Raw genomic sequence first — 23,643 nt, 5'->3', positions numbered from 1 at the left:
AATGTTGTCCTTTTAGCTGAAGTGCTGAAATTGCCATACACTTTACACACAACATTTTCAGCCTCAATTTCCAGTTTAGCTGTAGCAAATCTTGTTGTATTGTGCAAAATATGAGCCAGACAGTTTGCAGATATAACATTTCTTTGAGCCATTTTAGTTTTATATCAACACTTGTATTTTCCAAAGTTTGCACTTGCATTGTATATGCAAACACTTCATTCAGGTTGTTATGTCTTAGTTTTTCCATGCATGCTAATCAGTTTCTTTGTAAATATTGTCCATAGTATGGGTAAACTAAACACATGCTTCCTATAACACCATCTATTATACACTGTCTATGTTTACATCATGGCACTCTAAAAGTGAGTGTAAATATCAACAAAACAAAAACAAAAGGCACCTAAACATTGTTTTAGTCTGAATACACTACACAGGTCCAGACCCAAAATCTCTAGTTCAGATATAACCTTTGCTAATGACATCAATGCTCCACATTGATGTGAAGCTCCAGTTAGTCCTTGAGTAAATGGCTCTGACATTGGGAATAAACTTCCTGGATGTGTATCTCCTCCCTCCATTCTCACACCTCCACACAAGCTACATAACATCACATGATTCTTGATATGATTACAACTTATACAGTGTCACTTAAATACAATTTCAAATTCTTAACACAATTCAATGCAAGGCATACAACTACACACATATACGATTTTTATAAGTTTTACAATACTGCAAGGGTGTTACGATGACGGACATAAGTAGTTCAATACATTCATGCTGTGGCATGACACCTTTCTCCTTTGAAACCGATACGTTATGAGAGAGTATTAGCCAGGACATTTTTGTAGCCAGGCACATATTCCATTTCTAATTTCAATGTTTGCATAAATTAATTCCTTCTAGGTGAGGGCAGAAATTTGCTTGTCTGCAAAATTTACCCTCTTTGCAAACTATATCCACACCCATGTAACCATATTGACCAGTTAAGCAAATGCCCAGAGTTTTAAATTGTATATTGTTACCTCCGCTAAGGAAGTTTTGTTTTTGCCAGCATTTGTTAGTTTGTCTGTTAGCAACTTAACTCAGATTTCTATTAGATTTTGTGAAAAGGTGAATTTTAGGTCAAGAAAAAAAGTTATTAATTTTTCATACAGATCCAGATATGTTTGCACATATATGTGTATATATATATATATACATATATATATATATATTTGGTGATCCAGGCATTTACAGACTGTATACAAATTTCATAACATGTATACAAAGTGCCCCCTACTATCATAATGTGGCAAAATTAACTTTTAAATTGTATGATCTTAACATTGGTGGTGGTATGCACTCCCTAAGTGCCATCTAGTTACTATTTTATCATGTATTTGAAATACCTTGTATATTTGGTTTCCCATAAATAAAACAAATCATTAGGCATATATTTTGATTTTGTTTCTTATTAATTTTTCACCAATTTTGTATTTCAAGAGTCCTTTGTGTGACAATGACAGAGCTGACAAAATATTAACTTTGTAAACAACTACTCTATACATACATGTCCTTTACTGATTCTCAATTTGTTTAGTTCTAGCCTCTAACTCCTTATTTCTTCTCTCTTCTGTCTTTGGTATTAACCTACTTACAATATCTTATTTGACTGAATTTCCGTATAATTAGTAGCTTTTCATTCTCATAATCATACAAGTATTTAAATGACATTCACCTAAGTGGTTTCTAAGTTTGTTTTTTATTTGATTCATTTGACTAAGACCTTTTTCATAGGAGGCTGCACTGGATGCTAGGTTACTCCAATATGTATCAACTTTGCCATGTCACAGAACTGTTCTTTCTGAAGAGAAAATACCACCATTTGTGTAAATTTTTATATAACTTATGTTTATTTTTTACCTGCACAGAAATTTTCAAATCATTAAAATGACCAATTATTTCTGTTTTGTATCTGCCAGAAAGCCATGATGTGGAAGACAAAGGGCATTAACATGTTCACTACCAAAAATTACAATGTGAAATTGAGGAGATATCAAATACTGACCATTGTTGTACACCATTCTCAAGGAATCTGCCATGTTAATGCTTGTAGAAGTTTTCAAGATTTCATCCAGCTATTCACTAGCAGCTAGCATTTAATTTTCATTTCATACCCCTTTCCTTCCTTTGAATATGACATGGTGTCTCGGTTCTTTACAAATTTGTTATGTTTTGCAATGTTACAAATAGCTAGATTACAGAATACAGACTATGCCCATGTGCATTATTTACCAAAAGTGGGTGTCATTTTGTTCTATTTTTCTTTGTTTCCTTTCAAGTACCCTCAAGTAGAACATCAGGATGAGCCTATCCAGTGGCTTCCTAAATAAAAAAAATTACCTTTTACTTTGTTTCCGTGTTGCACTTCCAAAGCTCTTTTAGTAGCCCTTTTTCATCAGCATCTTCTTTCCTCATGTTGTTATTCTTGAATGGGTCTCAATAGAGATACTCCACAATTTTTTTTTTTAGACTCTCATACATTAGAAAATAGAAAACACTAGAGTTGTATGAAGTATTCGGTTATCAGGCCATCAGGACTAATTTAGTGGGGTGAAAGTTATTCTTCTTTATTTATTTCACTTGACTTAGCAAGTACTGGTGATGAATAACTGCTGAACACAGTACAAATGATTTCAAAACTATTTTTGAATTTATGAAATTGTACACTTACATTTGAAGGGTCACTGACAGATTCTCAAAATAATGTTTTTTTTTTCAATTCATTATCATCAAAGTATATGAAAAATTTCTTAAAAGGAAAACATTTCAATTTCATCTTGATAACCTGGTGTGCACACATTTTTTTCCTTTTTATACTAGTTGTATAACATGTAAGTGCACACATACACAAAACTTTGAGGGATTTTTTTTTTCCACTGCACAGGCCATACTGGTGTGACTCATCATGTGGCAATTGAGAGAACTCTTTCTTGAGAAAGTAGAATGGCACAGGTCACACTGGAAAGGCTTCTCTCCTGTGTGGGTCCTCATATGCTGTGTGAGAGCATCCTTTAGCATGGGTCACACAGGAGGAGTTTCTCTCCTGAGTGGATCTTCATATGCCGTGTGAGAGCATCTTTTTGTGAGAAAGCAGAATCACAAAGATCACACTGGAAAGGCTTCTCTCCTGTGTGGATCTTCATATGCTTGGTGAGAAAACCCTTTTTTGGGAAAGCAGAATCACAAAAGTCACACTGGAAAGGTTTCTTCCCTGCGTGGGTCCTCATGTGATATTTGAGGGTTTTCTTTTCTGAGAAAGCAGAATCACAAAGGTCACACTGGAAAGGTTTCTCTCCTGTGTGGGTCATTATATGCTTTTTGAGATTACCCTTTTCTGAGAAAGCAGAATCACAGAGATCACACTGGAAAGGCTTCTCTCCTGTGTGGGTCATTATATGTTTTTTGAGATTACCCTTTTCTGAGAAAGCATAATCACAGAGATCACACTGGAAAGGCTTCTCTCCTGTGTGGATCCTCAAATGCTTTTGGAGACTACTCTTTTGTGAAAAAGCAGAATCACACAGGTCACACTGGAAAGGCTTCTCTCCTGTGTGGATTTTCATATGCGTTGTGAGAGAACCCTTTTTTGGGAAAGCAGAATCACAGAGGTCACACTGGAAAGGTCTCTTTCTTGTGTGGGTCATCATATGATATTTGAGGGTTTTCTTTTCTGCAAAAGCAGAATCACAAAGGTCACACTGGAAAGGCTTCTCTCCTGTGTGGGTCCTCATATGTTTTTTGAGATTACCATTTTCTGAGAAAGCATAATCACAGAGATCACACTGGAAAGGCTTCTCTCCTGTGTGGGTCCTCATATGATTTTTGAGACTACTTTTATGTGAAAAACTAGAATCACACAGGTCACACTGGAAAGGCTTCTCTCCTGTGTGGGTCCTCATATGCCGTGTTAGACACCCCTTTTGTGAGAAAGCAGAATCACAGAGGTCACACTTGAAAGCTTCTCTCCTGTGTGGATCATCATATGACCTTTGAGGTGACTTTTGTGCCATTTGAGATAACTATTGTGAGAAAGTAGAATCACACAGATCATACTAAGATGACTTATGATAGACTTGTGCCACAGATGTCACACCAGATTCTCTTCATTGGAATCTATGGATAGCTCTTCCAAAGAAATGGTGATAGTTACCCACATCCTGAAAAAATAAGACTGACATCTAACTCTTTGAAATTGTGTAATACATTAATAGGAGTGTGTTTTGACACGTGTTTTGTGTCTTATAAAAGCAAGCTGCTCAGGCAAGGGTCTGAATCCCAGTAGGAGACTTTATTTCCAAATGTCATAGTGACACAAAACACTTGTCAGAAGACTAGCCTGCATAAAGGATTTGATACAATATGGTACTTAGCATGTTTCACCCAAGTGCCCTCAGCAGAACAATTCGGCCATCAAGAACTAGGTCGTTCCATTGTGTAGGGTCGTGATGGCATGATGGCACAGCCTTCATCTTATAAAATGCAAGCCACTCAGGTGCGAGTTCGAATCCCAGTAGGAGAGCTCATTTTCATGTATATATATATATATATATATATATACTGTATATACATATACATATTATATATATACATATATATATATATTATATATATACATATATATATATATATATATACATATATATATAATATATAATATATACATATATATTATATACATATATATATATACATACATACATATATATATATACATATATACATACATACATATATATATATACATACATACATATATATATATATACATACATACATATATATATATATATATATATATACATACATACATATGACACACAGGAACCCACAGTCGGAGAAAGAATAAACTTCGAAAAAAGAAGAATCCTATATTTCGGCTATCAACTGTAGCCCTCTTCAGGAAAGTACATAAGATAGAGAACAGAGGGGACTTATAAACTACAGTAAGAAGAGATGTGGACAGTTGACCTCACTCAGGCGCGGGGCAAACTGGGGTGGCGGAGGAGGGAGGGGGTGAGGAGAGGGGAGGATGTAACGTCCGCATCAGCTTGCTTACTGCTGCGCGTGAGATGATGTCAGGTGTCCACTGCCCTTTAGAAATATTAATATTAGGGCATTCCTCAATTAATGCTGATTCGACTATTTTCCTCCTGAAACCGCAGTGGGACTTGAACACTAATCTGGCCTTACCCCAGTCGAAAGAATGATTCTTATTTTTGACATGAAGAAATACAGCCGAATTTTCTTGCCCATACCTAATTGACCTTTTATGTTCTGCCAATCTAGTGTTCAAGTCTCTCCCGGTTTGACCCAAGTAAACCAAATCACAATCTTTGCAAAGCAAACAATAAACACCAGGTGACTCAACTTCCTTCGGTTTTTGTTGAACGTTCACAATTTGCTTACGCACGGTGTTAGGATAGTGATAGGCAATAGTGAGACGTTCATGAGGAAACAATTTAGTAGAAGAACTGATGGTATTATTGGATGGAATTTTTAAAATGTCCTTAAAGGAGCGGAGAAAACTTGAGGGGACGGAAGTTTTAAAATGGTTGGCCCTAGCCTTACTGAGGGCTTGGTCCAGAAACCAAGGTGGATTAGCCAACTTCTCAAGTTGACATTTGATTACCTCAATCTCATGGTCCAGAAATTGAGGACTGCAAATCCTGAAAGCCCTCAAGAAAAGGCCAGAGGCAACACCTTTCTTAACATTGTCAGGGTGATTGCTAAAAAAGTGGAGATAACTGCCTGAATGGGTGGGCTTACGGTATACTGTAAAGAATAAATCATCATCAGTTCTTCTTAACAAAATATCCAAGAAAGGGATTTGGTGTCCTTCTTCCCATTCAACTTTAAAATTAAGATTCGGGGTCAATTGGTTCAATTTATCATGGAACACTTCAAATGGGCCCCAACTGTCATCCCACGACGAAAAGGGCAGTGGACACCTGACATCATCTCACGCGCAGCAGTAAGCAAGCTGATGCGGACGTTACATCCTCCCCTCTCCTCACCCCCTCCCTTCTCCGCCACCCCAGTTTGCCCCGCGCCTGTGTGAGGTCAACTGTCCACATCTCTTCTTACTGTAGTTTATAAGTCCCCTCTGTTCTCTATCTTATGTACTTTCCTGAAGAGGGCTACAGTTGATAGCCGAAATATAGGATTCTTCTTTTTTCGAAGTTTATTCTTTCTCCGACTGTGGGTTCCTGTGTGTCATTTACAAATGTGCTACTACATTTCTGTTTAGAAATACATACATATATATATATATATATATATATATATATATATATATATATATATATATATATATATATATGTGCACATGTATTCTCTATACATTCATATGCTTAAAAAAAATTTGTTTGAATGTTTTCAGAATGTGTTTAAAAAAGTATTTAATCAAATCTGTGTTTAAAGCTTAAACTATAAGAATTAATATACTGGGGCATTCTCTACATTGCAGATTTTCACTTATTGCAGCAACTTCAATCACAATTAAGGGATGTTTGCAAATAACAGAATATGCTTGGTTTAATGGAATTATGCTCACTAATGTGAGCTTCCCAGTAATTCCCCTAATTTCAAATTTCCATTAAATCTGGCTTCCACTAAATAGAGACTTGTTAAATCGGTCTTCTACTGTACTACAATTTGAAAGGAGATTTGATAAATTCTGGGTGAATCAAGAGGCTAAAAATAATTTTGAGGAACATCTTATACTAACTGACAGACCTGGTCAAGGTTAACCCATTCAACTCCGATGACAAGATGTCTTGTCATTTGGTCAAATAAAACAAAAAATCATAAAACACCAAAATGTTTGATCAAACACCAGAAAAATATGACGTCAATCCTCGCTTCGCTCGCAGCGAAGCGAGGACTGACGTCATATTTTTCTGGTGTTTGATCAAACATTTTGGTGTTTTATGATTTTTTGTTTTATTTGACCAAATGACAAGACATCTTGTCATCGGAGTTGAATGGGTTAACTGGGGGGAGGACATAGAGGACATAAATCAGAGGCCTGAATATAGGTCATACAACCTAAATCCAGTATCTATGTAAGATTAAGGGAAGGTATAACTTCTCAAACTATAATTCAATGACTTGTAATTAATACCCTCAAGAACATCATAATCAGGGCACAGTGAGTTCTGAGTGAACTTAATAAATTCTTGATTTTCATACTGAGGAAGAAAAGACGGAGCTCCACCCCCTAATAGAAATGTAAGAATTGTGAAAGCACATGGGATAAATACGTTGATAAATATGAAGATACCTCCCAGTCTTAATTTCCTTTCTACATTGCTACCAACATTAATATTAATCAATTTTTATCTTTTAAATATTTTTGTTCATTTTATATCTGTTTTGCAATGCATATTATTCCATTTATTAGTCTTCCCCACCCAAAAACCCCGATTTCCCACACGTCCCCCCCAGATCGTTCGGGAGATGTAGGCATAAGTGTATAACTTCAATACTTAATTACTTCAAAAGCACACATTTGCGAGGGAAATGATGTACACCATCGTTCATATCACGACATTTCTCACCAGAAACACATAAGCCACATATCAAATTCTATGGTTGGGTGAAACTATAAATTGTCCATTTGGAATACTGTATGGTATTCAAAATCCTCAATGATAAGAGCTAGCCAATTATAGAGGTAAGAATTGCAGCTGTGATACCTGACCTGAACTAACCTAACCTAGACCCTTGGTTTGCCAATCTCATTTTTTTGATAGCCACTGATGTCACTATAAGTTAGGTGTACTTATATACAGAGTTCAAAATGCTCACATAGGTAACTGCAGTTGTGAGACTGATCTTTATAAATACCCACACATTTACCCCTGTCCAGAATACCAAATACACAGCCAAACAGGAATTCTGCTATAAATATTCAAAATGCATTACCTCCAAATTCCTTTGAAAAAATTTATGGTATAGACTTAAATGCTCATTAGTTTTTTGCTACTTTCATCTGCTTCCTGTAGTTTTGCAAACCTAGTGATTGACATTAGAACTGTTGCTTTGTGGCATTAGGTTCCCATAAAATAGTCAATTCGCCTAGAAAACATATGGAGTTAATGCAAACTGCCTGTTGAGATCCCGATATAATGGTAATTCAAGAAGAACTCACACTTGCTTGGCCTGCACAAACCACAACCACGAAAATAAACTCTGCAAATAACTGAATGAGTCTATGGCGCCACATGTTAACACACATAAGGTCATGCCCGGCGTAGGTGCAGGTTTTCCACATCCTATATATTTTCTATTTTCCTATTTCTACTTTCTATTCTCTTTTTAAGATTTTAGATTTTTATACTTAATATCTTTTCATTTGTATTCAATATTTTATGTCTTATACTCTATATGTTCTACTTTTCTATTTCTATTTTACATTTATATATACATATTTGTATTTCATATTTCTATATCTATTTTGTGATTGAATTTATACATTGCTATTTCTATTTTATATCTATACATGTTATTTTATATGTAACTTGTATATCCAAATGAATCTCAGCCAATGAATGTTATGAAAATTGTGTTAACAAATAATACAGAACAAAAAAATAAGGAAAGGATAGATCCAATTAAAAATGAAGATGTCATGACAGAATCAGAGGAAAACTTGAGAGTCGACAAACATTTTCTTTCTCTGTTTACAAAGTTATGTGGTACCTCACTGCGATCCTATTTTCAGTGGGGATGAAGAAAGTAGACTAACATCAGAATTAGTAAGGTAGAAGTAGTCAAACAGATTGTAAGCCTTAAAGCTACAAAATCCCCAGGTCCAGACGAAAAATTTCCGAAAGTGCTTAAAGAGTGTAAATTTGAAATCTGCAACAAGTTAACAGAAATGTTTAATAAGTCGATAGACACTGGTTTTGTGCCTGTCGCTTGGGGGGCAGGCAAATGTTGTTCCTGTTTTCAAAGAGGGAGATAAATCGTCTATATGTAACTATAGGCCAATCAGTTTGACATCAGTTATAGGTAAAACATTTGAATTAATAATAGCTAACGGAATCAGAGACATCGAGAGACATAATTTGATTTGCTTTGATTTGGTTTTCTATAAATAAAACAAGTCATTAGGCATATATTTTAATTCTCTTGTTTCTTATTTTTCACTAATTTTGTATTTCAAGAATCCTTTGTGTGACAATGGCAGAGTTGACAAAAAATAATTCAAAATATACATAACAAGTCCATTACAAATTCTTCACTTGTTTAGTTCTAGGTTCTTACTCCTTACTTCTTACTCTCTTCTGTCTTTGGCATTTCTCCACATTTATACACACTATTTTTTTTATTTTTTTTTATTGAACTAAAACCTTGCTCACAGTCTGCATTAGCCACAAGGAAGGTTCCTTTAGTATTCATCAACTTTGCCATGTAACAGAACTCTTCATTCTGAAGAGCAAATACCCCCATTTGAGTAAAATTTGCATATGTATATATATATATTTCTCACAAAATTTCAAACCATTAAACCGACCAATTAATGATTTCTGTAGTATCAGCCACAAAATTATGATATCAAAGACAAATGACATTAACATGTTCACTACCAAATGAGAAATCACAATGTGAAATAGAGGAAATATAAAACACAAACCAACCTTGTAACTCCTCCACTAGGAATCCCTGTACATGGATGTAGCAGTCTTCATTATTTCCTCTAGCTATTCACTAGCACCTAACAGTTCACTCCAGAATCACCCCCTTTGGTTCCTTTGAATTTGACATGGTGGTTCAGTTTTTTTTTTTTTTTTTTTGTTTTTTTTTTTTTAACAAATGGCTACATATTACAAAATACCCACAAAGTCCATGTGCACTATCTACAAACTTGGGTGTTGCCTTGTTTTATTTTTCTTTGTTTCCCCTTTTCAAATAGTCAAATAAAATGTTAGGATGGGCCTCTCCAGTGGCTCCCTTTCCTATATCATAATTTTTAACTTCCAAATTTTGCTTTGGCTTTCTTTTAGTGTTGCACTTTTAGCTTAGTATATTTTTGTCCTTAATAAGTGGGTATAGTACACCAACATTTTGGTTAAATTCTTTGATCCTCTTCATAGTTTCAATTTCATATTTGTTCTCCTTGTCAATCTTGACTCCCAAATACTTAAAATTTGTGACCTGCCTCAGCCTTTCATTCCTAATACTTATATTTAGTTGTTTATTTTCTCTACTGATGTTCAATACTCCTGTTTAAGTGACATTAATTTTCATTCCCTTTTCAGTCATCACTATATCCCATATGAAGTATTCAGTTACCAGGCCATCAGGACTATTTAATTTGAGATGGGAGGGGGGGGGGTTATAACATGCTTCTTGATATATTTTGCTTGACAGAACAAGTACTTGTGATGAATAAATGCTAAATACAGTTCAACTGATCCCATAACTACATGTAAAATTATGAAATGACACATTTCCATTTCAAATGTCATTGATAGATTCTTAAAATCACATCTTTCTATTGTTTTGAATTTATTATCATGACATTATACAGCATTAATTTTTTTCTAATTAAAACATTTAAATTTCATCTTGAAAACCTTGTGAGCACACATCTTTTCCTTTGTGCACTAGTTGTAAAATGTGTATGCACACACACACACTAATGGTTCGAATCCTGCCCAGGGCCGAAATTATTTCGGCACTGCTGTGCTTCGGGTCGTTACTCTGACTCTCGTGGGCGGGGAGTTGGGTGCGTGTGTGTGTGAAAGGTCATAGCATTACCCATAGATCGGACCACCTATGAGCTCTGAGCTCTCTTCCGGGAGGGAAATAGCTGTCGATCACGAGTCCAACACGTGATCCAAAGACCAAGTGAAAAAGTGAATACACACAACACTCAGAATGGCTTCTCTCCCGTGTGAGTCACCATGTGATAATTGAGAGACCTTTTTTGTATGAAAGCAGAATCGCACAGGTTGCACTGGAAAAGTTTCTCTCCTGTGTGGGTCCTCATATGCTGTGTGAGAGAATCCTTTCTTGAGAAGGCAGAATCACAAAGGTCACACTGGAAAGGCTTCTCTCCTGTGTGTGTCCTTATATGTTTTTTTAAATGACCTTTTTCTGAGAAAGCATAATCACAAATATCACAGTGGAAAGGCTTCTCTCCTGTGTGGGTCATCATATGCTTTTTGAGGTTACTCTTTTGTGTGAAAGCAGAATCACACAGGTCACATTGGAAAGGCTTCTCTCCTGTGTGGATCATCATATGCTCTTTGAGATTAGCCTTTTGTGAAAAAGAAGAATTGCACAAGTCACACTGGAAAGGCTTTTCTCCTGTGTGGGTTCTCATGTGCTGTGTGAGAGAACCCTTTCTTGTGAAAGCTGAATCACAAAGATCACACTGGAATGGCTTCTCTCCTGTGTGGTTCCTCAAATGCTGTGTGAGATAACCCTTTTGTGAGAAAGCAGAATCACAAAGGTCACACTGGAAAGGCTTCTCTCCTGTGTGGGTCCTCATATGACCTTTGAGATGACTCTTTTGTGAAAAAGAAGAATTGCACAGGTCACACTGGAAAGGCTTCTCTCCTGTGTGGGTCCTCATATGCTGTGTGAGAACATCTTTTCGTGAGAAAGCAGAGTCACAAAGATCACACTGGAAAGGCTTCCCCACCCCTGTATGGATCATCACGTGGTGACCTTTGATGTGACTTTTGTGCCATTTAAGATCACACTTTCGTGAGAAAGTAGAATCACACAGGAAAGGCTTGTCTCCAGTGTAAGATAACAACTTGTGATATAGCTGCTGTATCACAGAAGTCTCACCAGATTCTCTTTATCACATTATGACATGTATGGAATCTATGGACAGCTCTTCCAAAGAAATGGTGATAGCCACCCTCATCCTGAAAAAATGTTATCATAAGATTGACATCTAACTCTTTGAAATTGTGTAACACACTGCAATAGGAGTGTGGATGTTTTGTATACAAACCATTTCATAGTCAAGTCCCTTTGTACCTAAACAGACCCTTTGTACACCCCATTACCTTGCATAAAATAGGTAGAAACACTAACATATATGGTGCTAAAATATGTTCCATTCTACTTTTTCATTAGAAATTTGGTGAAAATTGTCTATGAGATACTACAAGCATACTCAACCCACCATGAGCAGATTGACTCCAATTTTGCTCTAGCTTTATTCATCACATCACAAGATTTGGAAGTGCACCTTCTGGTCCTTGACAAAGTTTTTCTCACTGGAGAAGAACCACGGCATTCCTGCCTCCTCCAGATGTTTCAGCTTGTTCAAGAGATGCTTGGCCCTGGTCACTCAGTTCTCCCTGGTTGTCTGGGACATGAAATGTCCTCTCTGCATCACATATGACTTGTAACAGAGGTCTTCATGAACCACATGTCGGATGGTATCCTCATCAACGTGCAACTACCTGCCCAGGGTCCTTGTCAATGACAACTTGGACAGAACTGATGAATTCAGGCGTTATGATACTGCCCGAGCACCGGCAATGTTGCTTCTGGTGAAAAACAGTTACCACATCACCACTGGCAGCATCAAGCTCTCTCCAATTAATGGATGATTGCAAATAACAGAATATGCTTGGTTTAATGGAATTATGCTCACTAATGTAAGCTTTCCAGGATATTTCCCCAATTATTTTAAACTTCCTTTAAATCTGGCTTCCACTAAATAGAGACTTGTTAAATCAGTCTTCTAGTGTATTACAATTTGAAAGGAGATTTGATCAATTCTGGGGGAATCAAGAGGCTAAAAATAATTTTGAGGAACATCTTATACTAACTGACACAACTGGTCACGGTCAACTGAGAGAGAACACAGAGGACCTAAATCAGAGGCCTGACCTAACCATGCTGGAAGTGATCTGGGCATATAGGTGATATGACCTACATATTTATGTATTTATGTAAGATTAAGGGAAGGTAGAAGTTCTCAAACTGTAATTCAATGACTTGTAATTAATGTGACAGGGATTTGTGCTGTAAACATCAAGAATTTTTTTTCCCTCAATAAAATCATAACGAGTGCACAGTGAATTGAGATTGAACTCCATAAAGTCTTGATTTTCATACCAAGGAAGACAAGATCGAGCTCCTTCCCCTAATAGGAATGTAAGAACAATGAAAGCACACAGGATAAACACGATAAATGACAATACCTCTCAGTCTCAATTTTTCTACATTGCTACCAACATTAATATTAATTTGTAATACTTATCTATGGTATTCAAAATCCTCAATGATAAGAGCTAGCCAATTATAGAGGTAAGAATTGCAGCTGAGACCTGACCTAAACTAACCTAACCTATGCCTTTGCTTTGCCAATCTCATTCTTTTTAATAGCCACTGATGTCACTATTAGTTAGGTGTACTTATATACAGAGTTCAAAATCCTCACAATATTAAGAGCTTGTTGATGACATAGGTAACGGCAGCTGTGAGACTGAGCTTCATAAATACCCACACATTTACCCATCCAGAATACCAAATACACAGCCAAACAGGAATTCTGCTATAAATATCAAAGTGCATCACCTCCAAATTCCTTACTTTGAAAAGAATTATGGTAAAGGATTGAATGCTCATTGATTTTTTGCTACTTACATCTGCATCTTGCAGTTTTGCAAACCTAGGGATTAACCTTAGAACTGTTGCTTTGTGGCAATATGTTTCCATAAAATAGTCAATTCGCCTTCAAATAATATAGAAAACATATGGAGTTAACGCAGTCTGCCTGATGAGACCCCAATAAAATGGTAAGAACCACCTTTTAAATGAGGGTTGTTTGTTTCTGCTGATTCCTTAGATACCAAATTTGCCAATACAGAATATTTTGAGTTAATTGTTCTGCCTTTTGAGTTTTGACGGCAGAATTATAGTGTAACAAGTGTCAAACGCGAATACAACTCATGCACAGTTACCTTACACAGTATGATTGCACTTACGAATCTAAGAAGAAATCACACTTGTTTGGCCTGTACAAAGCACAACCACGAATACAAGTTCGACAAATAACTGAAAGAGAGCAACTCCAGGGTCGTCGGTCTGTCACTAAATGTAAACACACATAAGGGCTTAGGTGTAGGTTTTCCATGTTCTATATATTTTTCTATTTTCCTATTTCTACTTTCTATTCTCTGTTTAAGATCTTAGATTTTATACTTTATATATTTTCATTGATACTCTATATTTTACGTTTTATACTCTATAATGTTCTATTTTTCTTTTTCTATTTTACATCTATATATACGTGTTTATATTTCATATTTCTATATCTATTTTCTGTTTGAATTTATACATTGCTATTTCTATTTTACATTTCTATTTTATATGTATACATGTGATCTTATCCTATGCAATTGTATATCCAAATCAATCTCAACTAATAAATAATATGTAAATTGTGTTAATAAATAATACAGAACAAAAAATAAGGAAAGGAAAAACGACGAAGATGTCATGATCGAGTCGGAGGAAAAAATGGGTGAGGCGTTCAACAAATATTTTCTCTAAGTGTTAAAATGATGAAAGCAGGTAAGGCACCTGGTCTGGATGGATGCCATGCAGAATGTCTGAAGAAAGGAGATACAGTGTGTAGTCTATGTTGTGGTCAGGGAGGATGCTGGAAGTGATTCTAGACAAGGCGTCGGCCACCTGGTTATCCAGTCCCCTTGATATACTCAATTCGAGTATCAAATTGGGAGAGGAATGACAGCTGCCGGGAGACTCTGGCGGAGTGATGGTCGGAGACCCTGTCTAGGGCATGGGCGAGTGGCTTGTGGTCTGTAAGGATGACGAAAGGCCGGCCTTCAAGGAAGTAAAAGAAGTGCTTGACGGCCGAGACTATGGCTAGCAGTTCCCTGTCAAAGGCGCTGTAGCGAATTTGAGGAGGATCCAGACGTTTGGAGAAAAAGGCGATAGGCTGGAGCTGGCCGTTGATCTTCTGTTGTAGGACGGCGCCAATTGCCGTGGAGGAGGCATCGGTGGTAAGGAATGTGGGGGTGTGAGCTACCGGGTAGGACAAGCGGGCGGCCTCAGCGATTGCCGCCTTGACTTGCCCGAATGCTTGGGTCGCTTCGGAAGACCACTTCACAGGTTTGACCGACCGCTTGGAATGGTTCTTCGTGAGGTCGTTCAATGGAGCGTGTTTTGCAGCTGCGTCGGGGACGAATCTATGGTAACAATTGACGATTCCTAGGAATCATCGGAGAATCATGATGGATGTTGGCTGTGGGAAGTCTTTAATGGTATTGACTTTCTGAGGAAGAGGATACAGGCCTGCTGTTAAGATGCGGTGTCTGAGGAAGTCGAGAGATGAAACTCCGAGGAGACACTTGGACGGGTGTACCCAGAGGGCATAATCTGGGAGGCGGCGGAAGAGGAGGCGGAGGTGTTGGCGGTGCTGGTCGTGGGTATCGGAGGCTACGAGGATGTCGTCGATGTAAACGGTGATGAAGTCGAAGTCTCTGAGGGCATGGTCTATGAACCTCTGGAACGTCTGGGCGGCATTCTGGAGGCCAAAGGCCATCATCTTCCATTCGAAGAGGCCGAACGGAGTGGCTATGGCTGTCTTCTGGACGTCTTCCGGCGCTACAGGGATTTGATGAAACGCCCTGACCAGGTCGATCTTGGAGAAGACCTGCTTCCCGTAAAGCTTGAAGTGGAAGTCCTGAGCGTGAGGGATGGGGTAGCGGTCGGGCTTCGTGATGCGGTTAAGTTGACGGTAGTCACCGCAAGCCCGCCATTGGTTGGGCGGTGGGGGTGACTTGGGAACCATGTGGAGTGGTGATGCCCAAGTACACTCCGATGGTTGGATGATGTCCTGGTCTAGGAGTTCTTGGAACTCCTGTTTGGCAGCGGCCAACTTTTCTGGGGAAAGTCGTCGAGGCTTGCTGTATACTGGCGGTCCAGATGTCTGGATGTGGTGAGTTATGTTGTGAGGGGTGGTGGTGGTGTTGGTCTTGTCTGGCGATGTTAGCTGGGGAAACTTCTGCAGGATGCGTGCATAATCGCCAGCGGGCTGGAGGGACGATATCTGGTGGGAAGTTGCGTTAGTGGTGGTTCCTGGTATGCTAGTTGTGCCGTGGTACAAGCAGTTGTCCTTGGCGTTAACTACCATATTGTAGTGCTGGAGGAAGTCGTAGCCAAGAATGGGTTACTGTACCGCTGCTATGACGAATGTCCAAGGGAACTTGACATCGTGGAGGTCCAGGACGCTGTGGTGGCTGCCATACGTTGCAAGCAGGTCGTAGGATGGCCAACGTGTACCGTGGTTGGGTTCTTCCGTCGGGGGTATGATGCTGACAGCTGAGCCTGTCTACCAGGAAGGATAGGCCAGAATGGCGATCACGCACTGAGAGGAGGGTGTGGGTATGGTTAGCGGGGGTAGGGGTGGTTACCGACCCCCGCGTTTGGAGTTTCCCTGCGACCAGCTGCATGGTTGAGTGCATCTGAGCGCCTTGGCTCCGAAGCGGGTATGGTACTAGCAGGAGGCAGTATCCTGTCGTGGAGCGGGGCTACGTGGTGGTTGATAACTTCCCTTCTGGGCTAAAAACTGGTTGAGCAAAGTCTTCATGTCGGCGACTTCCTGCCGTAGATGCTGCACATTTTTGTCACTGGCACTATATGACACGGGAATGTTTTCACTCACAGCACTATCGTCACTAACAGCTGGGTTGTCACTACACTGAACACTATGCACTGGTTTGTCACTGGGGTGTAAGCTGGTGGCTGACCGGACGTTGTACGGAGATACTTGTACCGAGAGATGACGCTGGTACAATCTATCTGCCATTTCGCAGTATTGCACGTCGTCCTTATCGCCGACTAGAGCTTCCAGGTGTAAGTGGAGGGCGTCCGGCATCTTGGAGAGGTGAATGGAGCGGAGGAGTTCCTTGGGCAATGACACCTTTGCCCGGGTGTTGAGGGCGGCCATACGGGTATATAACTGTGACGGGGTGGTGTCGCCGAGTTCACTATGCTGGATATCTTGGTAGAGCTGGTCGTCGGGCCTGGTGTATAGCTTCCGTAAGGCAGTCTTGAGGGCGGAACACTTCCCTTCTTGCGGAGGAGAGGAGATGACGTCCGTTAGTAGAGCGGCGATGTACGCGCCGAAGGCTTGGTGGTCCGGCACGTTACCTTGAGTGTCTAAATAGGCCTCTGTGTGAACTAGCCAGCTCTCCAAGTCACGGGAGAAACTAGGAAGTTTCACTTGTGCGTTTTTCCATAATCCTGGTTGTCCTTCACCGGGGTCACCACTTTGTAGTGGTTTTAGTTCGGAACAACGGCAGGACAATGGAAGTCGCCACGAATTATTTATTCTCCTTTTTTTTATTATTATTATTTTTTGTTCTTTAATTAGCCACAAGGTGCGCCACACTAGAAGTGTCACGCGAGGAGTGTAGGTGGAGCTCGGCCAAAGGCCACAGCTTAGTGGAGCAGGTGTAGCTGGACGGGGAGCCTAACGTCAGAGGGGCGGTGACAGCTGAGGACGGCGAGGCTCGATGGGACGGCTACAAGACTGGACGAGGAGATGTTGTTGGTTCACGAGTCGGTAGTGTTCTGAGTGGTATGGCCATTACATTTTGTTTACATTTATTGATCACAAGAAGTACATCTGGTTTGGGTCTCTACCCATTACTCCTAGAAGGCATACGAATATGCCTTTTACAATAAAAGTTACATGTACATGTGTTTAATTGGTTAGAATTATGTCAATATTTGTAGCGCTGCACGGTCCTGGTCGGTCTCCACGGTCTAGCCGACGTGGTTAGTGTCCTATGAGTCCGTCGCGTCCCATCCGGTCCAGCCGACGTGGTTTAGTTCCTGCACCCGTCGCGTCCCATCCGGTCCAGTCCAAGGCATCATGCGCAGTTACCTAAGTGAGAAAGGAGATTAATAAAAGAAGTGTGGAAGGCAGAGGTGGAAGGAGTGAATATGAGGGGGCGTCCTAGGATGAGATGGATGGATGGGGTGAAAGGGGCATTACAAAAGAGAGGAATGTCTGTTGAGGAAGGACGGGAGAGGACAGAAGATAGGGGTGAATGGAGAGGGGTTGTGTATAGATGATGCTGTAATGCATGAGGGGGAGTGGGTGGGTGATGGGGGGATGAGGAAGTTTGTATGAGAAGAAAAAAAAAAAAAAGATACGCAGCCGGAAGGGATTTCTCCCCGTCTTCTCTTTTTCTGCATGAGGGGACGGAGGGGGGTCGCCGAATTTATGAAGCGGCCTTGCTGTGGATGTGCTGGGTCTTGCGTCACCGCTTCTGACTCAGGGCAGTGGACATGATGCAGGGATGACCCGTCATCCAGGAGGTGCCAAGATAAGAGGGAGGGAGGAGGATGGAGGGGAATGGAATATATAGGAAATGAAATGGGTGGGAGTGGTTTCTATGTTTTTTTTTTTTTTTTTTTTTTTTTTTTGCCACCCCCCGTGTAGTGGGGAAAAGCCTTTGGTATATGTATGTTTACAAAGTAAAGGTTATATGGTACCTCACCGCGATCCGATTTTCAGTGTGGGTGAAGAAGTAGACTAACGTCAGCATTAGTAAATGTAGAAGTAGTCAAACAGATTGAAAGCCTTAAAACTACAAAATCCCCTGATCCAGACGAAAAAATTCCGAGAGTGCTGAAAGTGTGTAAATTTGAAATCTGCGACCAGTTAACAGAAATATTTAATAAGTCGGTAGACACGGGTTTTGTGCCTATTGCTCAGGGGCAGGCAAACGTTGTTCCTGTTTTCAAAAAGGGAGACAAATCGTCTGTATGCAATTACAGGCCAATCAGTTTGACATAAGTTATAGGTAAAATGTCTGAATCAATACTAGCTAACAGAATCAGAGATCACATGAAGAGAAATAATTTGATCTATCAAAGTGTTCGACAAGGTGCCCCACCAGAGGCTACTAATCAAACCAACGCCCATGGGATAAGAGGAAAAGATTTTGAATGAGTTAGAGCTTGGATCAGCGAAAGAAAACAGTGGGTCACCATAAATGGTGTAAAATCTAAATGGGAAGTATTACTAGTGGAGTTCACCAGGGCTCAGTTTTGGGTCCCATATTATTTATTGTATATAAATGACTTGGACAATGGTATTAATAGTGACGCCGATAGAAAACGCCGATATTCTGCAGGAAGATCATAACAAATTGTGCACATGGTCGGTGAAATGGGAAATGGACTCCAATATTTCAAAGTACAGCGTGTTAAATGTAGGGCTTCACAACCCTGAAAGCAGATATAGCTTAGATAACACATTAAAAAAAAAAAAAAAAAAAAAGGGAGCGAGAAAGACTTGGGAGTTTTAGTGAACCCTAACCTTAAATCTAGGAATCAGTGCATTAGCGTCAGTAATAAAAATAACAGAGCATTAGGTTACAAAGGATTACAAAAGATTACAAAGGAGGAGCATGCCGACAGGAGGCCTTTTGGTCCATATCTAGGTCGGATGCGAAAAAATCCTTATGCTAATAATAAATGAATAAATAAAAACTATAATAATGTAAGTATCAAATATGTAAATAATACACTGCTAAAACGTTACGAATAAAATTGCAAAGATAATTATCAAACTTTATCTGGCGTTAGTTAGACCCATCCTTGACTATGCGATACAGTTTTGGTCTCCGTCCTATAGAATGGACATCAATTCACTAGAATCAGTGCAGAAACTTACCTTACGAGGAGGGGCTTAGGCATCTTAACATACACTCTCTGGAAAGATGCAGCTTGCGGGGTGATCTAATAGAGGTATCCAAGTGGACCAAAGGCTTTAACAAGGGTGAAGCAAGGTCATCGTATTAAGACATCAGGGCAGGACTCGCATTAATTTAGTTAAATTGGACAAATTTAGATTTAAGAAGGAAATAGGCAAAAACTGGATTAGTAATAGGGTGGTCAACGAATGGAATAGACTTAGTAATGTACTATTTTAAGAAATAGACATGTTTCACAAACGCCTGTGAGAGTAACATCCCTCACAAACAAATCATTTCAACTGTGTTTCATTACATTGACCTGCGTTTATTATTATTTTTTTTTTATACAATGGTCAAAGGTTTTACAACTGATTTAGGACCCTTTTTGCTTGCTGAATAAAATAATATGGTTCATTTTCCTGGGTCAGGTCTAGTTTCTATTATATAGGCTATTTCTATTCCAGCATATTTTTTCCAAAATATCGCAATTATCTGAGCGTTTATTGGGTTTGTTTTCTCTTTTCAGATCTAAATATGTATATAAATGGATCGGAATTGTAAAAACCATCCTAATAGGTTCTGTTACATATGCGAAGATGTGGTTCTTCCAGACCGTCAAGCAAAAATCACGGATTTTGTGAAGAAGGCATATAAAGCTTATTTTGGAGTCAAACTAGGGGACCAGGGTAAGCCATTCGCTCCACATATCTGCTGCAAAACACGTGTAGAGAACTTACGGGATTGGAAGAACAAGAGAAGGAAGAGTATGCCATTTGGGGTCCCAATGGTGTGGAGGGAAGGGAAAGATCACGTTATCGACACTTTTGTATGACAAATCTAAAAGGCATCAGTCGCAAGGACAAGCACCATGTTCAATACCCTGATGTTCCTTCTGCCATAAAGCCAGTCACCCCAAGGCCCCGATCTTCCTGTTCCTGAGCAAAGTGTCACCATGGAATCTAGTTCTGATTCCGAATCTAGTGATATGACTGATACAGCCGAGTGTGGTGCATACATGCCAGAAGGGAGCGACCAAACGGTGCCTGGTTATCCCTTAAGTCAGTCATTGCAAACTTCCTCGGCAACCACAGACGTTCCCAGTATCAGAAGGTGGTTGATGAGTTAATGGAGAATTTCACTTGATATCTTTGTGAAAGCGCTCGCCCTGTTCTTCACTGAAGGTGGTTGATGATGGAGAATTTCCGCCAACTTGGTGCGCGCATATCAGTGAAAATGCACTTCCTCCGGTCATGCGCGCACCAAGTTGGAGGAAATTCTCCATTAATCATCAACCACCTTCAATGAAGAACAGGGCGAGCGCTTTCACAAAGATATCAAGTGTTATGGAGGAACGCTATCAAGGTTGATGGGATGTCAACTTTCTGGCCGACTACTGCTTGTGTGTGGAGTCAGCACCAACGGAAGTGCCTGAAGAGACCATTCATCCATGAGTGGCTTCCTTAGTTCATTATACTCTTCTTGCTATCTATTCAAATTATTTTGCAAGCATTCTAGTATTTTCAATTTGTGTTTTATTCACCTACAAATAGATCGGAATTTAGGATAGTTTTAATGCGCTAATATTTCATTAACTTGATCTGATTGAGTAAAATGAGCATGATTTCTTTTATGCAGTACAAAAAACTGGCCCAAAATATGTTAGAACTCGAAAACAGCGCATGCCAGTGTTATCATAACGCATACATTCAGAAAATCATATTAGCAAAATAGTCGGAGAAACCTTCAATTTACTAAGATCAATGAAGGTGGCCTTTGACTACTTGGATGAGGTAATGGTGAAGAAAATATTATTCACACTGATAAGACCTATACTGGGGTACGCTGTAACACTATGGACACCCAGCACCCAAAGAGAGAGAGAGAGAGAAAAGAGCAACGACAAAGATGGCACCAACACTTTCTAAATTGACATACAAAGATTGTCTAAATTGGAACTACCAACCCAAGAACAAAGAAGAGACAGGAGATCTAGTGGCCATTTACAGATTTATGAAAGGGATGGACGTCCTTGACAAAGAAGATTTATTAAAGTGGGATAAAAAAGAAAAAAAAAAAGACATGAAAAGAAACTCAAAAGAATAGTTATAGAAGAGATCTGAAAAAGAATAGCCTCCCATACACAGTGGTAGATGTCTGGAACAAATTGAATGAGGCAACAGTGTGTGCAAAAACTATACAAGAATTCAAGTACAAATTAGATACTGATGATACAAAGACGGGTCACTCACTACGAGCATAGCTCCCTTCCCGTGTAGTACAACTAGGTAAAGGTAAACACACACACACACACATGGCGCAGTGGTAGAGTTCCCGGTTGCCATTGCGACGGTCCGGGTTCGAATCCCGCCCAAGGTTGAAATGATTTCAGTGTCGCTGGGCTACGGGTCGTTACTCCAACTCTTGTGGACGGGGAGTTGGATGTGCGTGTAAGATCACAGCATTATCCATAGATCAGTCATATATGAGCTCTCTTCTGGGGGGGGGGGATAACTGTCGATCACGAGTCCAACACGTGATCCAAGACAATGGTGAATCACACACACACACCTAATAGGCATAAGACTCGTAGGCAGGAGTGTGGACCTCCGGAAGCATGCCGATGTCACACGCACGAAACCGCGCTCAGATCGCGGAGCTGCTAGGTAGAGTCGCGTTCGGCAGTAGCTTCGCCCTGCGAGGCGAAGGACACGCCCTGTCGACAGAGTCGTTTCAGCCTTTCAAGTGCACAACATACGCCACCGTGTATTCGTCAATAAAGGAAGTAGTTACTTAGTATTCCACTCTTTCAGTGTCGTCCCAAACCCAACAGTTACGAAAATTAGAGAGGCAAGATGTCGGACGGTAACCATGACGACAATGTCCTCATGAGTACTTAGTCAGAAAACGAATTACGCGACGAAGGGAACAAATATCTTAACTATCAACAGACAACACTTATTTCTACCACTCCTTAAGTTTAAAAAAAAAAATCAGTATTACATATATTAAAGGCATGCCATGAATATAACAAATCACACACACATATTCATACATACATGTGATTCACCATGGCCTTGGATCACGTGCTGGACTCGAGATCGATAGCTATTTCCCTCCCGGATGAGTGCCCAGAGCTCGTATATGACCGATCTATGGATAATGCTGTGACCTCACACGTACACACACAACCAACTCCCCGCCCACGAGTTGGAGTAACGACTCGCTGCGCAGCGATACTGAAATTATTTCGGCCCTGGGCGGGATACAAAACCGCACCGCCGTAGTGGTGGGCGTGAACGCTACCACTGCGCCAACGAGTCGTGTGTGTGCATTTACCTAGTTGTATTTTGCGGGAAGGGGAGCTATGCTCGTGGTGTCCCGCCTTTGTATCTCGCAGTGTCTAGTTTGCTTTTACACTCATGAATCGTTTTTACACACACTATTTTCTTGTCCAGTTTGTTCCAAGTGTCTACCACTCTATGTGGAAAACTGTTTTTCTTCAGATCTCTTCTGTAGCTATGTTTTTATTTTCTTTCCATTTCCTCTTGTCCCAGTTTAACAAGTCCTCTCTATCAAGTATTTCTGTGCCTTTCATGATTCTGTAAATGGTCTGTAGGTCACCTCTCTTCTTTGCTCCAGAGTCGGTAACTCCAGTTTAGCCAATCTCTCCTCACATGACAAGTTTGCAAGTGCAGATGCCATTTTTGTTGCTGCTCTCTGGATTCTATTTTCTTTATATTCTTTTTGGTACTGGGTGACCACAATGTCCCCGCATATTCTATTCTAGGCCTTATCAGTGTGACAAATATTTTTTTATAATTTCTTTGCCCAAATATGTAAATGCCACTTTTATTGATCTTAGCAAGTTGTAGGATTC

At 39.7% G+C, this 23,643-nt stretch overlaps 2 protein-coding genes across 2 annotated transcripts; both read right to left on the bottom strand.

Annotated features, from left to right (window-relative positions):
- Nucleotides 1-155: 155 nt before the first annotated feature.
- On the bottom strand, nt 156-14,105 carry LOC143031198 (uncharacterized). Its single transcript, XM_076194737.1, has 2 exons — nt 14,013-14,105; nt 156-4,202 (listed from the first exon to the last, which is right to left on the bottom strand). Exon 2 carries the CDS (start codon nt 4,053-4,055, stop codon nt 3,057-3,059), a length of 999 nt encoding a protein of 332 aa, XP_076050852.1. The 5' UTR covers nt 4,056-4,202; nt 14,013-14,105; the 3' UTR covers nt 156-3,056.
- On the bottom strand, nt 8,843-13,720 carry LOC143031201 (uncharacterized). Its single transcript, XM_076194740.1, has 2 exons — nt 12,197-13,720; nt 8,843-11,933 (listed from the first exon to the last, which is right to left on the bottom strand). The coding sequence occupies exon 2, from the start codon at nt 11,714-11,716 to the stop codon at nt 10,928-10,930; it is 789 nt and encodes a 262-aa protein (XP_076050855.1). The 5' UTR covers nt 11,717-11,933; nt 12,197-13,720; the 3' UTR covers nt 8,843-10,927.
- Nucleotides 14,106-23,643: the final 9,538 nt, after the last annotated feature.

Source organism: Oratosquilla oratoria, chromosome 12 (assembly GCF_046742065.1).
Source record: "Oratosquilla oratoria isolate Oo_2021 chromosome 12, ASM4674206v1, whole genome shotgun sequence".
NCBI classification, from domain to species: Eukaryota; Metazoa; Arthropoda; class Malacostraca; order Stomatopoda; family Squillidae; genus Oratosquilla; species Oratosquilla oratoria.
The sequence above is the reverse complement of the archived record's forward strand: the minus strand, read 5'-3'. Positions and strand labels throughout refer to the sequence as shown.

Coding starts and splice junctions, on each gene's coding strand:
- LOC143031198 (XM_076194737.1), bottom strand. CDS start 4,055: ATGGCACAAAAGTCACCTCAAAGGTCATATGATGATCCACACAGGAGA.
- LOC143031201 (XM_076194740.1), bottom strand. CDS start 11,716: ATGATCCATACAGGGGTGGGGAAGCCTTTCCAGTGTGATCTTTGTGAC.